The sequence below is a fragment of the Sinocyclocheilus rhinocerous genome, unplaced genomic scaffold (assembly GCF_001515625.1).
Source record: "Sinocyclocheilus rhinocerous isolate Xijiao unplaced genomic scaffold, SAMN03320098_v1.1 scaffold889, whole genome shotgun sequence".
NCBI lineage: Eukaryota > Metazoa > Chordata > Actinopteri > Cypriniformes > Cyprinidae > Sinocyclocheilus > Sinocyclocheilus rhinocerous.
In genome coordinates, this window is record NW_015638024.1 from 2,652,812 (window position 1) to 2,672,048 (window position 19,237).

At 38.6% G+C, this 19,237-nt stretch overlaps 2 protein-coding genes across 3 annotated transcripts in view; both read right to left on the reverse strand.

Moving 5' to 3' along the window:
* LOC107749487 (importin-9) overlaps nt 1–11,427 on the reverse strand; it is a 19,101-nt gene extending 7,674 nt beyond the window's left edge. The window contains exons 1-18 of one of the 2 annotated variants that reach the window (XM_016564661.1): nt 11,183–11,427; nt 9,113–9,174; nt 8,929–9,015; nt 8,637–8,838; nt 8,450–8,538; nt 8,258–8,344; nt 7,537–7,656; nt 7,357–7,457; nt 6,776–6,834; nt 6,536–6,687; nt 6,364–6,462; nt 6,110–6,216; nt 5,015–5,154; nt 4,758–4,917; nt 2,040–2,266; nt 1,804–1,952; nt 1,602–1,730; nt 1,233–1,508 (exon numbers count right to left, since the gene is read on the reverse strand). In XM_016564661.1, the coding sequence (XP_016420147.1) occupies nt 1,233–1,508; nt 1,602–1,730; nt 1,804–1,952; nt 2,040–2,266; nt 4,758–4,917; nt 5,015–5,154; nt 6,110–6,216; nt 6,364–6,462; nt 6,536–6,687; nt 6,776–6,834; nt 7,357–7,457; nt 7,537–7,656; nt 8,258–8,344; nt 8,450–8,538; nt 8,637–8,838; nt 8,929–9,015; nt 9,113–9,174; nt 11,183–11,348 (2,412 nt within the window). In that variant the 5' untranslated portion in view covers nt 11,349–11,427. Of the gene's footprint in view, nt 1–1,232; nt 1,509–1,601; nt 1,731–1,803; nt 1,953–2,039; nt 2,267–4,757; nt 4,921–5,014; nt 5,155–6,109; nt 6,217–6,363; nt 6,463–6,535; nt 6,688–6,775; nt 6,835–7,356; nt 7,458–7,536; nt 7,657–8,257; nt 8,345–8,449; nt 8,539–8,636; nt 8,839–8,928; nt 9,016–9,112; nt 9,175–11,182 lie in introns of both variants that reach the window. The other variant, XM_016564660.1, reaches the window with a different exon arrangement.
* An 887-nt stretch (nt 11,428–12,314) lies between these two features.
* LOC107749493 (lysine-specific demethylase 5B-like) overlaps nt 12,315–19,237 on the reverse strand; it is a 16,327-nt gene continuing 9,404 nt past the window's right edge. Inside the window, exons 18-28 of the mRNA XM_016564667.1 lie at nt 18,897–19,047; nt 18,687–18,801; nt 18,251–18,606; nt 16,945–17,083; nt 16,672–16,851; nt 16,407–16,559; nt 14,543–14,953; nt 14,354–14,444; nt 14,054–14,259; nt 12,679–12,948; nt 12,315–12,543 (exon numbers count right to left, since the gene is read on the reverse strand). Coding sequence (XP_016420153.1) covers nt 12,412–12,543; nt 12,679–12,948; nt 14,054–14,259; nt 14,354–14,444; nt 14,543–14,953; nt 16,407–16,559; nt 16,672–16,851; nt 16,945–17,083; nt 18,251–18,606; nt 18,687–18,801; nt 18,897–19,047 — 2,204 coding nt within the window. The 3' untranslated portion in view covers nt 12,315–12,411. The remainder of the gene's footprint in view (nt 12,544–12,678; nt 12,949–14,053; nt 14,260–14,353; nt 14,445–14,542; nt 14,954–16,406; nt 16,560–16,671; nt 16,852–16,944; nt 17,084–18,250; nt 18,607–18,686; nt 18,802–18,896; nt 19,048–19,237) is intronic.

Here is a 19,237-nt window from a genome sequence, read left to right on the forward strand (position 1 = left end):
CATTAGTGATGCGTAGATGAGCTAAAACGTCACCCAAATCCACAGCTTCAAATAAATTATCCACCCGCCAACCGCCTGCACCTGTATTTTTCTCTGCTTTAGATAGCCGCACCCGATCATCACATTAGGGTTCGTATGGTCATGAAAAACCTGGAAAAGTTATTGAACAGCAATTTCCAGGCCTGGAAAGTTTTGTAAAAATAAATAAACCCAGAAAGTTTTTTAAAAATTATGAAAATCTATTTCACAATTCTCTGTATAATAGAATACTGTTTAATCAGGTGCTGAATTTCGTTGCGGGATTGCGCATACATCGCAGTACTCATTCAAATGACTTTCAACTTTAAAATGAGGGAAATTGCTGCAAAACATTTATTCAATATAGTGTGTAGGTTAGATGAGTAAATAAATCCACACAAACCATCAGATGAAAACAGCGTCGTCTTTTTAAGCCATTCGGTACTCGCGCTCTCCAGTGGCGCTTTTCTGTGCGCTCGAGTACCAAATTGAGAAAGCAGTCGGTTTTGTCTTAAGTTAATGTAAACAGTTGCTAAATAAACAACAGTTGCTAAATACGCATGAGTATCAGTACTGGATCCGTGAAATAGGTCTTGTGACAGCAGCCTAATAAAGCTGTGCCGTCTGTCATTAATGTTAATCAAACAACAAAACTTACTGCTCTTGACTAAATAATGTTTTGTTGAATAACTTTTAATGTTAATTTACAGTTTATTCAATTTCTGTAGCCTATTTAAAACACGTTCATAATTTAGAAAACGTAGTTAATACTTGCATCATTAATGATTTATTTTATCCACCCGCGACCCACCCGCAAATAATCAGAATGCATTTTTTTATTACCCGACCCGCTGATTATCTGCAGCGCCCACAGATATAACAGCCATCCGCACATCACTATTTCACAAATGTTTTTTTGTGCAAAAAAACTTTATTAATATTATAAGTGAACCTCAAGGAACATATTAAAATAGTGATTAAAAAAAATCCTTTCATGACCCCTTTAAAATTACTGTGTTAAACATTTAAAGTTAACATTAACTTTGACAGCCCTAAAAATGCATTGTAAGAAATTATTCTGGTTCTCTCAAATTTTCCACAGACCCCCAGCACCTTTTTGTGGCCCCCAAGCTTTAGTTTGAAAAAGTATCAGTTTACTATCAGCATTGCGGTACTGCACCTAGACCACAATTCTGGTATCAATCCAACCCTACCTGCATCACACTGAGGGTCTCGGCCTGCTGCATCTTGCTGAGAATAGCACGCAGTATTTGGTCCAGCTGGTCAGCCAACTGAGTGCCAGCACGGGCAATGAGAGTGGACACCAGACGACCTACAAAAGCAGCAGTGAACTCGGATGTGCGGGGGTCCAGGAGCTGACTGACAACCTGCATGACATACCACAGGCCACTGTGGCCTTGCTCATCTTGCCACTGGGCAATCTGCTCCAGCGCCACGGATACATAGGCCCTCAAGCATTCACCGCCATTCTGGGAAAATCAACAATGATGAGAGTTAGATACCAACCGACATTAGGACTCTGAAAAGACATATCGGATTTGTTTCTGGGAGAATGATGCTACCTGCATTGTGGTGTTGTCATCTGTGCGGAGAGTGCAATGGGCCACTGCAGGAAAAGCTTGGCACACAAGCATGTCAGTCAACGGGGGTTTAGTGTTACGAACAACCGTAGTTAGGATATCTATGGATGTCTGTAGGAACAAAAAATATGTATTACTTACAGATTACAGTAAGAAGTAGAACAAATTGAGAAGTTTAACTTACAGCACAAAGGCCAGATGGGATTTTATCAGGCGGTGCCTGCATAATGCTAACAAGAGTAGGAATGAGGCGCATTTGCATGGGTCCTTGGCAGGCTTCAATCTGGGCAAGCTCTTTGAAGATGTCTTGCGCTAAAGACGCTACAACAGGATCTAACAGAAAAGGAAAAGAGAGCATGATAAGCCACAGGTCATCTAAATTACAAATGATACTGGCTGTTGACTATAAAATAATCTTACCATTACTGTACTTAAGGAAGATGGCAATAGTGAGTGGGCAGATCTTGTTCTCAGCACTCGTGGTGAAAGCCGGATCCACGGTGCAAACAATACAGAGGGTTTCCATGACTAAAGTGAGAACTTCAGAGCTGAACTGAGCCGCGAGCTGCACCAGCCCTTCCAAGATACTGGGCAGGAAGGGCTGCAGGACGTGAGTACTCTCCGACAGCTTGAGTTGATCACAGTACCTGTGAAACCGATATAAAGAGGGATCACTCTTTTTGTGGAAATCATTATTTAAATATATATATATATATATATATTTTTCTGCAGGACGTGAGTACTCTCCGACAGCTTGAGTTGATCACAGTACCTGGGAAACCGTTATAGAGAGGGATCACTCTCTTTGTGGAAATCATTATTTAAATATATATATATATATATATATATATTTTTTAGGATTCTTTGATTACCAGAAAGTTAAAATTAACAGCATTTATTTGAAATATAAATCTTAAATCTACTTTTCTAAATGTCATTACTGTCATTTTATATCAATTTAATGCATGCTTGATGAATACAGATATTAATTTAAATAATAAAAATGTAAATAATAAAAAAATAAATTAATTTAATAAAAAACAATACACACCGGCATTAGTTTAAAATAATTAAATTGTGTATTCATTAGTCAGTTTAAACCACATATGTACATTCATTTCTCAAGATATTTTTTTAGGTTTCTGTCCTTAAAACTAAAACAGGGTTCCCACTCTTTTTCAGTGATCATTTTCCAGGTCTTCGTGGACTTTTCCAGGACATTTTTTATTTAATTACGGTGACAATAAAAGACAAGGATGCCCAAAAGTAATACATTCCTCTCTCCAGAAGTCTTTAAAAGCATACAGTTTATGGCCATGACTTAACTAAAAAAAATCAGCTCTTTAATATGAGCTCTTAATTATTCAACAAATGATTTTAAGAACCAATTTCAGTACCTTATCAACAAAAAAAGAGAAAGTATTTATTTTATTAAACTATTTGTAAATGAAAATAAATTATATCAGTCCATTATTAATGCTAATAATAATATTAAAGAAAATAATATTTAAAAATATTGCCATGTATCCTTCAAATATTTTTCAATTAAGTATTGCTTTAAAAGGGTCAAGTGAAAACTGAGTGGATTCTGACTAACTTAAACACCTCTGATTGGCCATTGCATATCACTGTTCACGTAATGCGATATAAATATGCACTGAAGAGTTTGAAAGCAGCCGCCTATCAGCGAGTACTGCATTGAGTCTGTACTTGGTACTACCAGTGCTGCAGAAAGGCTGATATTGTTACATTTTTAAAAATTCAGTATCAACTTGGTACAGAAGTACTAATGGCCTACTTTTGACAACAATCCAAATTATTAGTTAACAAGTTACTGAATCACTGAAATACTTTTCACCATGTTCACCACTGGATAGAACGTTGGGAAACACGTCAACGCTCACACTGTCAAAAGTCAGTAGTGATGCACCAATCTTGATTTTTTTGATGGCCGATTCCAATTTTTTATTTTTACAAGCAAATGGGTCGATTCCGATATTAATTTGCTAATATTAATTTTTTTAATGCAAGAGATAAGATCAATGTTTTTTGCTTTATTAGAGACAGTACTCTGTACGCATTTAAAATTAGAGGTGACCACTGCATTTTAATCACGATCCAAACTAAGATGCTACATACAGGAGCAGTTTCTGATTTAAATTAGATTAACCTGTAAGATGTAATTTCAAAATCTGAAGACAGAAAACAGAATGGTCTGACTTTAGCTTTGTGAAATTATGCTACATAAAACATATCTGCACAAAACAAAACCAGCAGACGGATTGAATTAAAAGCAAATTCACTCTGACAGTAAGTGACGTTGGGTGGCACTTCCCACCGTTTCCTTGGTTGTGCCTAGAAATACTACTTTAATATGCATTATACAGAGGCAAGATGAAAAGAAAATACCATATAAACTTTTCTGAAGACAGTCAGCTCCCCTCAGAGATACATTCATATAACCCACCACACCAATTCAATATTAATGATTTTCTTCCAATATTTTGCTCATCATGAACAAATGAGCTGCTCTGCCAGCTACAGTATTTTCCCCTCTTTGTGTCCGTCTTCAGCGTCTCTGGCCTCTGTTAACGTCCCGTTTATAGACTTTGTAATATTTCCACACAAATTACATTTTGGAAAATGCTTGCAATTCAGTTTGTGTGCAAGTCCGGGACAGAGATTGCCTGAAATAAAACAAAAGAACCGATTGCCGATCGCGCGTTTGCAGCAAAAACAGGTCAGTCCCAATTTATGGCCATTCGAAAGTTTTCTAATACTAACATTTGTTTAGAGCCAGTGGTAAACTGTTTGTTCTTGGATAAAGGAAAACACAATTACATTTTTTAAAACAATAATTTCCCTGGACAACTACAAGATTTTCCAGGACATTTCACATTTTCCATGTGAAATGTCCGCGTGGGAATCCTGTAAAAGGTGTAGAACCAAATCAGATTCCTGCTTAAGAGCAGCCCAAGCCATGTCTCGTTTGAAAGTGTAAGTGTATTAAATTAATTTCAGGCTTAAATAGTGAAAAAGATCAAATAAATAAATAAAAAATAACTGCAAACAACAACCATACCGTTTTGCACAAATGATTAAACTCTGCACACGAGAGACTGGAAATGAAAGTCCTACCCCCAGATCGCTCTCACAGCAGAGATCCGGACAGAGGGTGGCTGGCTCTCATGTAGACCACTCACAGTGGCCTGGAGGAACTGCTGAATGAGTTCTGGGGACATTGCTGCGGTGAAGCGACTGGCTGCCCATAAGGCCCGACCCAACAGGAATGGAGAGGCTGCTGGGAATTAAATAACATGGGGATCACATCCACAGGTCTACACTCAGGCCATATACAGACATAAGATCAAAATGAAAGTTTAGAACAAGGTTACCTGGTAAATTGAGGTCAGCAAGAATGACATTGGCAAGGAATCCATGCATATCGAAATGCACACGACCGTTCTTTACATTCTCAGTGATGATGGTCTTGACTGACCCCAGGGCCAGCATGCAAGCCTCATGCACCTTCCACCTGCATATTCATGGAGATACTGATGTAAGGCAGGGGTTCCCAAACTTTTTTTTTGTCAGCCTAACCCCTTAGATATAACATATTTACTAGAAGTACCACCAGAGATAAGGGTAATACTTCAATGATTTAACAACACATTTGCATGTTTATGGTTCTCTGATGTTGGCTAATGATCACGTGACACGCAACTGAACAGATATAAAAGTAGTATCTTTTTTCTAGTGTTTTATTTAAATTGGGCAAATGTGTAAAAAGGCTATATGGCAGTTTCAATTATGCAACCACATTTGTTTATTTTACATTTACACTCAGTTTAATTATTAGCTTTTAACTCACAAAAGCCCCTGCATTTCCCTCACAAATCCCCAGGGGTTCTCAAACCCCCATTTGGGAAACCCTGATGTAAAGCAACACAATGAAAAAGAAAGTTTAGTTGTGATAGAGGATGTTTTTCTCTGTTTACCAGTGTTCACTGCCTGTGTTCTTGGCTTGCTCTGCCTCTTGGAGGTGCCTTGTTGCAGCCGCGGCTAAAGCAGCAGCGCTCTCGTTCTGAAACTCAGCAGCAACAGCCTGATGGACAAAAGGATGCATTAAACATAAAGGAGGGAAACCATTTAAACTAGAGCCCGACTGATATATCGTTTAGCCGATATTATCTGCCGATATATCGGTATCGGCGAATATGCCGCCGATATAAATTTTTTTTTTACAGAACATATAATGCAGATAAAATGCTTGAAAAGGGTTCTGGAGTTAGGGGTGGTTAAATTCGCGGTCCGGCGCCGACCAATCTAGCGATCCCGGGGGGACTGACGCGAGGGTGGCGTTCGAGAGGGCTCCTCGAGCTGAAGGGATCCCCCAAGGTTCTCAAACCCCCATTTGGGAAACCCTGATGTAAAGCAACACAATGAAAAAGAAAGTTTAGTTGTGATAGAGGATGTTTTTCTCTGTTTACCAGTGTTCACTGCCTGTGTTCTTGGCTTGCTCTGCCTCTTGGAGGTGCCTTGTTGCAGCCGCGGCTAAAGCAGCAGCGCTCTCGTTCTGAAACTCAGCAGCAACAGCCTGATGGACAAAAGGATGCATTAAACATAAAGGAGGGAAACCATTTAAACTAGAGCCCGACTGATATATCCGGTATCGGTCCCAAAAAACCCATATCGGTCGGGCTCTAAATTTAAACACCTATAAACAAACTCTCTGTGCTCTCACCAGCAACAAATCCTGTGCAGATATCCGGACCGAATAAGAGAATGTGTCATCATCCTCATCCTCAACAAACTGCTGTGGATTGGCTGTCCATACCTTGATCTGTGAGATGGACGAGAACATGAAGATAAAGGCTATAAAAAAGACATATGACACACTCACACTGCCCACAAACCTGATCCTCTGTGATCTGCATGTAGAGGATGATGTAATATATGAGCTCTGGTAGAGCTTTCTTCACGGTGCTCTTGAACTTCTTGTTCTCCAGCAGTGTGTGGACAAACTCGAAGATGCTGAAGACGAGGTTCTCAAAGCCAAGGACCTCACCTGTGACAATCAATTAACAGAGCTCAGCGCTTACTAAGCTAGTCTGAATAACAATGATCAGTTCTTGCAAAAATCTAGTGCCACATACCATCAGAGTCAATTGGATCATCTACTTCTTCTGTGTAGTTGACCTCAGTTCTCACATAAGTACATGCTTGGTTAAGAATAAAACTTCAATATTTTACTGAAATAACTGGCACCGATAAAAACATCAAATAGGTCTGAGATATTAAAGAATAGTTTACCCAAAAATAAAAATTTGCTCACCCTCAGATTTCCAAGAGAAAGCAATATTATGGTTTTATGAACTATTTTAGCTAAAGCAACAGTTTTAAGTTAAAAACATCTTAATGATGGAGTTGTTTATTACAAACAGACAGCTTTTCACTTCCTAAAACGTTAACTGATGGACTGAAGTTGTGTGGATTACTTGTGGATTATTGTGATGTTATTATCAGCAGTTTGAACTCTCATTCTGACAGCACCCATTCACTGCAGAGGATCCATTGGTGAGCAAGTCATGTAATGCTCCAAACCTGTTACGATAAAGATATAAACTCATCTACATTTTGGATGGCTTGAGCACGAGTAAATTTTCATTTCTGGGTGAACTTTTCCTTTAATGATGATAGGTTAAACAAGTGGTAAAATCTGTCAATGAATGGATATAAAGAGGCGCTTTCTGTCAGGGTGTTCCATACGATAGGTAGAATCTGTTGCATGGAGGACACCATGGGTTTGGGGAAGTTCTTCACAAGAGCCGTCACTGCCTATGAAGAGATAATTGATAATTACATTCACATCACGAGGGGAAAAAGTATTTTTCTGCATGATGCAACAGCTAGTCACCTTTAGCACTTCCATCTTCAGGCCACTATCTGAAGTGGGTCCATCTGGAATCTGCAGGGCCTGTATGAAGGCCTCAGTGAACTGCTGCACCACCGGGAAGATCAGAGTGTTGGCAGCACCCTAAAAGCAAACATAATTGTTTAAAATGCCAGTTATCCCTTTTAATACTTACTGTGAAGTATTAGGTATTATGAAGTCACAAATTCCACTGCATTTTATAATTTAGTTTAATGTTAACTTATACAAATTTACATTAAAATGTATACACTACAGTTCAAAACTTTGGGGTTGATATATTTTTTTTCATGTTTTTGAAAGAAGTCTCTTTACTAACCAATGCTGCATTTATTTGATGATAAAAACAGTAATACTGAGAAATATTAATGCAATGTACAATAATTGTTTTCTATTTTAATATATTAAAAAATGCAATTTATTTCTGTGACGGCAAAGCTGAATTTTCAGCAGTTATTACTTCAGTTTTCAGTGTCACATGATCCTTCAGAAATCATTCCAATATGCTGATTTGGTGCTCAGGAAACATTACTTATATTATCAATGCTGAAAAGAGTTGTGCTGCTTAATATTTTTGTGGAAAACCTGATACATTTTTGTCAGGATTCTTTTATAAATAAGTAACATTTTATAGCATTTTAAATGTTTACTGTCTAAAGGGTTACCTGTTTACCTATAAACAAAAAATATTTCACTGAAACCTTACCTTTGCTACTTCATCAATCGCACAGATGAGATTAGCACACGTGGTAAAGATCTCAACGGCTCTGGATCGAGTGCGAATACTGTAAACCTGCAACAGTAACACAACACAACATTGTTATTGTCAATAACATACATTACACATGACTGTCCCAAAAGCAAGGACTGTACTGTGTTTTTAAGCTGAGTATAATACCTCTGCCATGGTAAAAATCTTGTACATTTGAGGCAAAATGACAGGTGCAACATCCGGCATCTGAACATCAGTCACCTCTCGGGTAAATTCTATGAAACGCATAATAATATGTTGCTTAGTAACATCACAAAAACATCATCACTTGTTGTAACCGCGAGAAAGAGGTGTAGATGTTCAGAGTCATTACCTGTGAGGACCCTCATGGCACCGTGTACAGCATTAACATCCCCACTGGCCAGCATGTCCATGAGGAGCTTGAAGAGCCCAGGCCAAGCTTCAGGCCAGTCCCAGTGTGCGATAGCCGACAGGGCATAGGCCACGCTGGAGCGCACCTTACTGATGGCCTCCCGCAAACCACTTGGCAGAAGCTCACGGATCGCAGCTTTGGCCTGAACGGAAAGGGATATGGGAATCAAATTAACATAATGCCACATCTCATAACATCACATCTAAACATAAATACACAGTTCACTTCTTACCCATTCAGTCGTCTCTGGGGGCCTGTATTTCTCTGACTGGGCACACCAGTGAGTCTCAACATACTGCTTCAGAATGACAGAGGCCAACTACAAGAGTCATATAGCAAACAAATTAAGCAAATCTAACAATAATAATCAAATACTTGTTTATCTGCTCATTTATGCTGAAAATATCTAGTCTTACTTGGCGAATAGCAAGTGCTCCGTGTGGGTCGACAGTGAGCTCTGCAAGGTGAACTCCAAACTCTACAAAACAGGAGCATAAATAACCACTAGCACGTCAAAACTGTTTACAAATTGAAATAGGTGTAGTTTCCAAGCTCAACCAACAATCTGTCTGATTAACAATAAGTTAACAAGCTAAGACCACAAATGCATTAGAAGCCAAGTCAGATGAGTACAATAAAAAAAATAATTTCTAATGTAAGCTTCATTCACAGCAACACGGCACTGCCACAGTCTTTCCTCATCCGTGGATTTAGCTCAATGAGAGGCTGGTGGCCAACAGACAATGTTACTGCTGACACTCAACACACAGAAGAGCCCTGAGAGAGAGGCCACAGACAGCGACCCGCTGGATTAAACTGCCCAACTGATTTTCAAGGCCATTTCTACCTTTATGTGGGCATGTTTTCTTTCTAAACATAAAAACATATAGTGTGCAGTCCAGAACTAAACTACTGTTCAAAAATTTTAAGTCAATAAGATTTAATTTTAAAGAAATTAATACTTTTATTCAGCAAGGATACATTAAATTGATCAAAAGTGAGAGTAAATACATTTATAATGTTACGGAAGATTTCTGTTTCAAGTAAATGCTGTTCTTTTGAACTTTCTATTCATCAAAGAATCCCGAAAAAATGTGCTGCTTAATATTTTTTGTGGAAACTAGGATACAAGTGTTTTCAGTATTGACAATAATAAGAAATGTTTCTTGAGCACCAAATCAGCATATTAGAATGATTTCTGAAGGATCAAATTGAGCTTTGCCATCACAGGAATTGCATTTTAAAATATCTGAAAATAGAAAAGTTATTTTAAATTGTAATAATACTTCACAGTTACAGATTTTATTACAGTATTTTTGAATAAATGCAGTTTTAGTGAGCATAAGAGGCTTTCAAAAACATTTTAAAAATCTTACCGACCTCAAACCTTTAAGAGGTTGTGTACTTCAATTCTACTCAATTAATGTAAGGAAACAAATTCTTAATATAAACAATTATGGTTGTTAAAAAAAAAAAAAACCCAACCAACATCAAGGAGCTATAAATAATGCAGAAAATATAACTACAACAATAATAGCTCTGCTTCAATTATGCACCATTCACTCTCAGAAAAAGAGAGAACATACTTTAATATGCCGAAAGTGTAATGAAATATATCAAATACTGCGTACAAAAATAATTCGCTGGCATTTTTGTAGTCAAATCATATGGCTTTCCAGTAATTGATTCTTAAACTTGCACATTAATCTTTGGCCAAAGCTACTGACTCACATCGAGCCACATAAACAAGATTCTGCTCTTTTTCTCCCAAAAAATGACGAAACAGCCACAAAACTCTAAGCAATACCTGAACTTTAAAAATACTGGGTGATGTAACCATAATGATAAAGGGTACTCGGACTTAATATTGATATAGACCACGGCTGTCCAAACTCGGTCCTGGAGGGCCGGTGTCCTGCAGAGTTTAGCTCCAACTTGCCTCAACACACCTGACTGGAAGTTTCTATGCCTAGTAAGAGCTTGATTAGCTGGTTCAGGTGTGTTTAATTAGGGTTAGAGCTAAACTCTGCAGGACACCGGCCCTCCAGGACCGAGTTTGAACAGCCCTGATATAGACACTCCGAGAAGCCAAACCTCAAACTCTCCCTGAAACTATCGCTGAAAACTTACATATTCTCACAAAGATGACGCGTATTTATCAACACGGAATTACCATCACGTGAGTTTAAAAGTGAAAGTGATTAAATGCAGATCGACAGAACCGAACTTCTCACTTATAATTTTTACATTTGACTACACAACCATCAACTGAAAATGCGGGAACATGTTGGATTTGGATGCACTTGCTTTCGCCTCCCCAATTCGTTGACAAATTCACCGTGACAAACCGTGATAAACACGGCCGACAAGCATCATAAAATCAGCAACCGTTCATCTGAAATGAAAAAGCGTGTGGCCCATGTGTAAAAATCTGCACTTCACATGGTGTCATGCATGTTGTGGCAGCATCTCGCGTCAGTTCTTACCTTCCGTCACTTCCAACACTTTAATGCGCTCCTCCGCAGCAGAACGCACTTCTTGCACCGGCGACAGAATGGCGTTCAGCGCGTCTATAAGAGTCTCCTTCAGTCCTTTATCGACCTGGTCGAGAGTCGAAACCGGGCCGGGACCCGACGCGTTCATACCCGCCATGTTTTCGCCAGTCTTGCCGAGGCTAACGGAGAGATGACCGGGGACCCGACGGAAGGATGCACAGCGCGCCAATGCACGTTTAGGGAGGGACTATGAAACGATGAAATGCTGCCATTCGTGAATCATTGGCGCTTTCATGACCATAATGGCTCCATCCACAGGAATGGAGGTTGAACAGCTATACTGAACTGCCTTTTTTAGTCGCCACCTGATGCTCAGATCTTCGCGTTTGCTGTAAGCAAATATACACATTGAGTTGCACACAAATAAAGACAAGGGCTCACGATATCAGAAGTCGATCAGTATTTATAGGTGAGAACAAACCATTTTATTCCACAAATGAATTAACATCGGAAAGATCTGTTTTGAGTTTTAAAGAAAGCCACAGTATACATCACAAAGTATATTTCACACAGCTTTTTCTTCTGCCTGCTACATCTCTTTTGTCTGACAACCTACATTAGGATTCTGTACAAACACTGCATCAAGCAACAGATCAGAGCAGATCTCAAGCTACTGAAAATCAGGGTAACCAGCCAAGTTATTGCTGGGATAAATAAATAATATTTTATATTATTAGACATGTACCAAAACAGCGGGTTCCAAAAATAATTTTAGACCATTTTGTTTAGTCCAATTAATATTATTTGGTGTAAATAGCCCAGATTGACAAACTCATGTTAGAAATTCTAAAGGTGACTGGGGAAATAAAAAAAATTAAAAAAAATAAAACAATAAATATGAACAAAAATACATTTGGGGAAGCTGAAATTCCCCATTGTTTTGCATTTATGGGATGGAAACCCCTGAGGTACATCTATGCATCACGTTCTCTAGAGAAGAAATAAAAGGTTATAGAAGGAAATCTTCAAAAATACAAAACAAAAAGCAGAAGAATCATATAGATTTTTGTTTACAGTCCGATCAAGAAGGCAGTAGCACCAAGGGAACAGAGGGGGCAGGATTCAGTAAGGGGATGATATCTGGTGCATTCTTGGTGATGTAACTTATGTGCAAAACGGGGAGCCTTTTGACTATCCTTCGAAAAACATGATTTTGGTCCTCATTTTGTCAAATCGTTTTTTGCGCAGCTGACGCAGATGTAGTCCTCATTCTCAGCCTGCTCAGCAGACACTCCCACACAAATCTGGTGGAACCACTGGTTACAGCTGCCATCACACTGGACCCAGTTTACCTGTGAGGATGAGAAAGAGCATTTAATTATTCATGCAGGCAAAGAGAGACTCACAATAACCCAATTGTATAAGCAAGAATGATGCAGTGGATTAGAAAACAAAACCAAAAGCATTTCAATTATGCCAGAACTAACCTCGTTTCCTTCTGGCTGTTGACATTGCTTTGCCGAGCACACAGACCAATCCTCCTCCGAGTCATCTGAATACGATAGATCAGAAAGGGAGTTGGAGGGGGAGGTGGTTTGTTTTTCCTCTCTTCTCCTTTCTTTGTTCATTTTAGGCTTCTTTTTCTTGGGCTTTTTTATCGTGTCTCTGTGCTGCCCTTCTATATTCTCTTTTTCTAGACGCCGTTTGCTGTTCTTCTCAAGCTTTTCGGGTTCCTTCTTGGTTTCTGGAACTCCATCCTAGATGAAAGAAATTACATCAAAATCTGTTCGAAAGCTCCGTTCTGAAACTTGGTGAGCTGTCTCGCTGCCTACATAAACAGCTGTCTTCTAAGTCAGCACCCCAACAGTTAAGGAACCTTGTTATTGGCTGATCTGAACTTTCTACAAAGGCAGTAGTTCACATGAATAGCACTCAGGTGGCTTCATTTATAACTGATGACTTATGTTGCTACACTAACAGCACAACGCTGTAATCATACAGAACACACAAATATCAAAATATATATTTTAATTAGATTTTTAACAATACTCAAATTCACTACTGAAGAAAAATGTATTTAGAATAATTTCTCTTGCCTTTTTGGACTTATTTTGCCTTATTTTCACATTAAACCTGTTATAAATGGGGGTTTCTCAAACTTGGTTTGGAGAGTTGATGAAAGCTAATAATTAAATTATAAAAATGTAACATTAAAATACATAAATAGTTTTAAAATAAAACCTATCAAACTACAAGCATGTGAAGCTAATTTCTGTCACCTTTAGGGAATTAAAATCATGCTTTGGTAAATCATAATTATGACAAAAATTGAAATTATGACACCAAGTTATCATAATTATGACAGAATTTCAACCTTTTAATGACTCAATCAACTTTTTATCTCATAATTATGACTTATCTCATAAGTCCTAATTATGACAAAGTCAAAATTATGATAAAAAGTCAAGATTGACAGTCAGAATTACTACAAAATGTTAATTGACAATTTTAACTTTTTCCTCCATGTCAATTATAACTTATGTCATAATTATTATTTACCAAGTATGATGATTTCCCCATGAGGCAGACATTTTTTTTTTCCTTACGATTTCTTACGAAATATTAAATATTTTGTTTACCTGCATGTCATGTGACCATCAACTAACATCAGAGAACCGTAAACGTGAATCATGTTACATGATTGATATTAAATTCAAGTAAATATTTTATGTCAAATAAAATAAACATTTTATGTTCGGTTGACAAAGTTTGGGAATCCTTTGTCTAAATCAGAGGAATTTGCAATGCTACAAAACTAATGCTATTGAAGGATTAGTAAACAAGTTAGGAATGTTCTCCCACCTGCCCTTTGTTGTGTGGGGGGCTCTTGTGAGGTGGACTTCTGTCTTGAGCAATGTGATACTGGTGATCGTGTTCGCTGCTCTGCAGGGAGTGCTGGGATGGTAAAAACCTGTTGAGCAGGCTGCTATAAAGCTGCTGGAGCTCAGGTAAAGTCACCTGCAGGAGAAGACCTTCCACCAACAGCTCCTCCAACTCAGCACTGAGTTCTGTAACACAGGACACAATCCGAAATATTTTCATCCAGACATTTACAACCCCTCTGTAAGTGTGTATTAAAAACATTAGGTGTGGTTGACTAACCATTGAGAGGAATACAAGGCTGCAGCATGTAGAAAGAACTGTTGCTCCCAACCAGTGTCTGAGATGATGCGATTCCAGAGATATGTCTTGCCTGCATCATATTAATAGAATGGAACAGGAATATAAATAGAAAAGTGTCATGTTTTCATTGATTTTCAAACTAATTATATTTGAACATATTAAGCTCACTTTTCCATTCGGATGCGGTGTAGGAGAAACCTGCTGCACTTTGTGTTGCCAGCGCACTGTTCTCTCAATCACATATCGCAGAGCATCGCCCTCTGGAAGCCAAACCCGAATCCGCTGTAAGGAAGCAAGCAGGGGAAGCACCTTATCCAGGGGTGGCTTCTCAGAGTGCTTGCAGAGCGGGCATAACCACGGTAGTCCTGACTGTATGTCCTTAAACCCTGGCACACAGCCGCTGTGGTAGGCGTCTCGACAGAGTTCACACTGTAGCATAGGGCCTGCTGGGACAGTGTGGCACAAGCACACTGTGGGGGCCAAACAGCTGGGTGAAGACTGAAACTTCGACTCATTTGAGGTCCTCAACATAGACAGGCTCTCCAGCTCTTTTTGATGTACGTCACTGAGAGTGGCCATCTGTTTAGAGAAGAACACACAAGTCTGAGCCTGATACCAGATATCAATACCCAGATGTCCATCACAGACGTGAACAGTGAGGACTCAGCAATAAGGATTGCTTATTCTAAAGCACAGCAGGGGGGAACAAAACTAAAAAAACAACAGGGTTTCTGCAGAGATTTAAAAATCACTTTAAGACCTGCATAATATTAAATTAATGCTCTATATCCATACAAAACAAACACATACAATCAAAGCAATGTAACCGTTTACAATGCACCCAAAATACTAATAATATCTAGAATAAAAAAAGATTTATGCATAATGCAGGACTTTTAATTATAAACAAGCCTGAAATACACCAGGACTCTTATTTTGAAATGTCAAAGCTTTACTTCATCTATTTGCATGGGCAGCTGGAAGATGATAAAATGTGCACGGTTACAACCATCTACAACATATTACAATATTAAAAACCGTAAAGTAAACATTGTCAATTCATTATCAACAGTAAGTCATTCAACAGTGGTATTGATAGACTGCGAAATGCTCTGAAACCGCAAACCATGTATGTGCAACAGCTAATGTGATTATTTCATTTGAAGTTTAATCACATTAGGTCTTACTGCAATTCCTGTTTTTCCAGATTTTCAATCTCTTTAAATAAGACTTTAGTTATACCATTTAAAGGGGACATGAATTGCATTTTTGTTCAGCATGAACAACAATCATTGTTCAGCATGTTCTCCAAGGTCCATTTACAATGTTAGCAAGATCATACAATGTTAGAAAAAACATCGTAATTTTGAAGTAATAGGCTATTCTCTATCCTGTTTTTGACCCTCTCTTTGAAAAACAATGTTTTGATAGATGTGCAACGTCACACTGTGTCTACACTGGACACAAGTGGCCCAGTGACATGACTAAAAGCAATGGAACCCAACAGTTTGTTTCGTATGTTTAAACGAAAAATGAAAAACTGTTTTGGCAGCTTGGAACCCATTATAATCAATGACTCTACACTGGCTGCAGCACGGCGTGATATGATCCGAAAAAATCCCTGACAGTAAACTCATGCCCTGTTCTATCTCTCACATACTCAGAGCGCTACTTCTGACACGAAGGAGAAATGGATTTCTGACGCGATGTGACGTGACACAACAATGGTCATGTCAGGTGTAGACACAGTGTTAGGGTGATAAAAAAAGGCAATGCAAAGACTTTTTCCTGGCACTACACAACGTCTTGTAATCCTCAGAGGCATCTCTATAGTTTTGTTGCTCAAGTAATCCTATGTTTGCATCTCTCTTTCATATTTACTCACCTCCTACTACATGTGTGAATCAGTGGGTTGGGCTAAAGAGGCAATGATGTAGAAGCAGGCGATGTTCTTCTGCAGAAGCGTTCTTTCACTGTACTATAACTTCATTCATAACTTCATACTATATCCTCATACCAAAATGTGACTTACTGCTGAAGCTGTATCTTTGCTCATAGAAAGTGCCTTTTCCACATCAAAAAGGGAGTCCAGTTTTACTTCAACTTTCTTGCAGGGTACTGAGACATCCTTGGATTTTTTTGACTTAGACTTCTGCGGTCCAGTCTCACACCTAGGACACAAAACCTTAAAGACACAAACACAAATTAAAACAGAACAATACATTTTACTCACACAAATCACATAGTTATTCACATCCTAAATAAGTAAGTATAGTTGTAAATAAGTAAGTATGTACCTCGAGGAGAGAATGGGATGAGTTCCTCAACAGGAATGTTTTAGCTGCACTCTCCTTCCAGGCCTGTACCTCAGATACTAAGCTTTCCAGTCGAGTCAGTGGTTCCAACATTACCGGAATACCTCTGGCTCTTGACACTAGCTCAGACAGGGCAGCAAGACCAGGAATACGGCCTCCAGCCTGTAGCAATAAATGTTTAAATGGACTGAGCGCTACTTGCACAAGGTTCTATGTATCTAATCATAGAGTATTACAGAAACATAGAAAACACACCTGAAGAGCATCTGCTTCCATTATCCACTCCCTGGCCCTGCTTACACAGTCTTTAAGTTGAAGACAGCTGGGCAGGTATGCTGGGATGCTGTTCACTTCCTGTATAGCTGCCTCAAGAGTAACAATACTATGACGAGGCCTAAAATAAGCAAAAAAACCAAATGAAAGGTTTACATTTTACAGGTTTAAAAGGACAAGATTAATTAATATCCTTCGTTAAGAACAATTATCTAAATAGGGAAAATGCTGCTTTCCTTTAAGGATGCTACTAACTTACATTACTGGGTCAGTAATTTGTTTTTAAATATTAATATATTTAAAATATAAATATATATATATATTTGAAATATATTAATGTTTTTATTCAGCAAGGGTGCATTAAACTGATGAAAAGTGACAGTAAAGATTTCTATATGAAATAAATTCTGTTCTTTTGGACTTTGTGTTCAAAGAAAGCTCAAAGAATGACCACAGTTTCCACACAAATATTTAGCAGCACCACCATTTTCAACAGTCATAATTGCAGCCTTTGTGAGTATTAGAAACTTCTTTCAAAAACATTAAACAAATCTTTTGACCAGTACATTGGACAATACATGGACAGTGTAGGTGATGCACTGGACAATGTCACAATAGATCGATCCAGTTAATCTGCCAGGAAGCAGCTTTAAGTCTAAATGCTAACCATGCACATTTGTATTCGCCATAAGAACTAGCTCAACCATCCGTGTGTGTGTGTGTTTTGTTTTGTTTTTGTTTTTTTACAACATGCATGTTGGGAGAGCATTAACTGTATTAAACCATAAGCCCTTGAAAAAAATAGGTAAAATAAAAATTTGCAAGCAAAATTTTTCCAGAATAGTTTGCTAATTATTTTGTTGCACAATCAACTTTGTCATGCACACTGCCAAACCTTAACCACCAGGAGTTGCTTTTACTTCTCAGATCTTGGTGATAAATATGGCAAAGAGTTTGCATGGTGCCACAGAAGTTTGTTAGTGTAAATTCTGTCACCACTTTCACACCCTCATGTAGTTCTAAAACCCGTAAGAATTTCATTTAGTTTCAAAACACAAAAGGACGATGTTTTTGAAACCAGAAAAATTACTTTCTTTTTCTCTTTATGAACTTTTGAAGCTTTGGTGTAATAGACTTGCAATGGAGAGACAGAAATCTCTCAGGTTTCATTAAAAATTTCTTTCAAAAATAGTTTTGGAAAGACATGGGCGTGAGTAAATTATGACAATTTTCATTTTTGGGTGAACTATCGCTTTAAATTGCATTAATATTTAACTTAAATACAAACCTAGCTGTGAGCATGTTATGGGCCTTTTCTTCCCAGTGTTCACAGACAGTGAGCAGCTCCTGCAGGCGGGCCATGGTTCTTTCCACACAGGCGTGTGGTGCCAAGCCCACTCCTTGATCTATGAGCCTCCTCATGCAGTCAAGACTGAGGTCTGCCGGCTGATCGCTGGCTTCCTGAACGGCCTCCACCCAGCGGGCCTGCTCCAGCCTCTGCCTCAACACCGCCAGCTGAGGCAACTCGACATCCAGGCTTGCACCCTCATCTAAGAGGCCTTGGAGAGCAGAGGAACCAGGCATGTCCTCCGCAAGGAGATCCGAGCTCTCCTGCTGGAACTGTTCAACACGGTTCAAAAGAGCCTGACATGAAAGTAAAGGGTGAAAATGTCAGATCAACACATCTAGGAAAATTACATTAAGCATGTTGAATGGTTGGGTACCTTTAAGAAAGGGGCCTGTCGGATGGTACAGGGCAGGTCATACAGCTGATTGACAAACAACCTCAGTTCCTCCACCGTGAGCTGGTTCTGAGACTTTCCCCCACCGGAGCGATACCTATTAACACAAATACAGATTTGCATCCATTTAAAACTAGTTAAAATGCAAGAACTTCAGACAGTTCTTCATTATTGAGGAAAGAATAAATGTACCTTGTCTGTCTCTTGCCATTGAGGAGTTGTTGGGCCACTGAGGTACACCTATCTGCATTCTGAATGACTTGACGCAGGTGACTTAGCAGGTCAGTCTCGGGATAAGTCTTCTTCTCTGCTTCTACTACCAATGAACGAAGCTCCTCCAAATCTAATAAGAGAGAAGATTCCCTTATTTTAGATATGCTAAAAAGTGCATTTAACCCTCAGAGACCCATTGTAACAGAACTGCCACAATTGTACAAAGCAATTAAATAATACCTAACTTTCACTAAATGTGTGAAAAAACTACACATAACAGTAGCTGACACTGAAATTAATCACTATAACATTTTTGATGC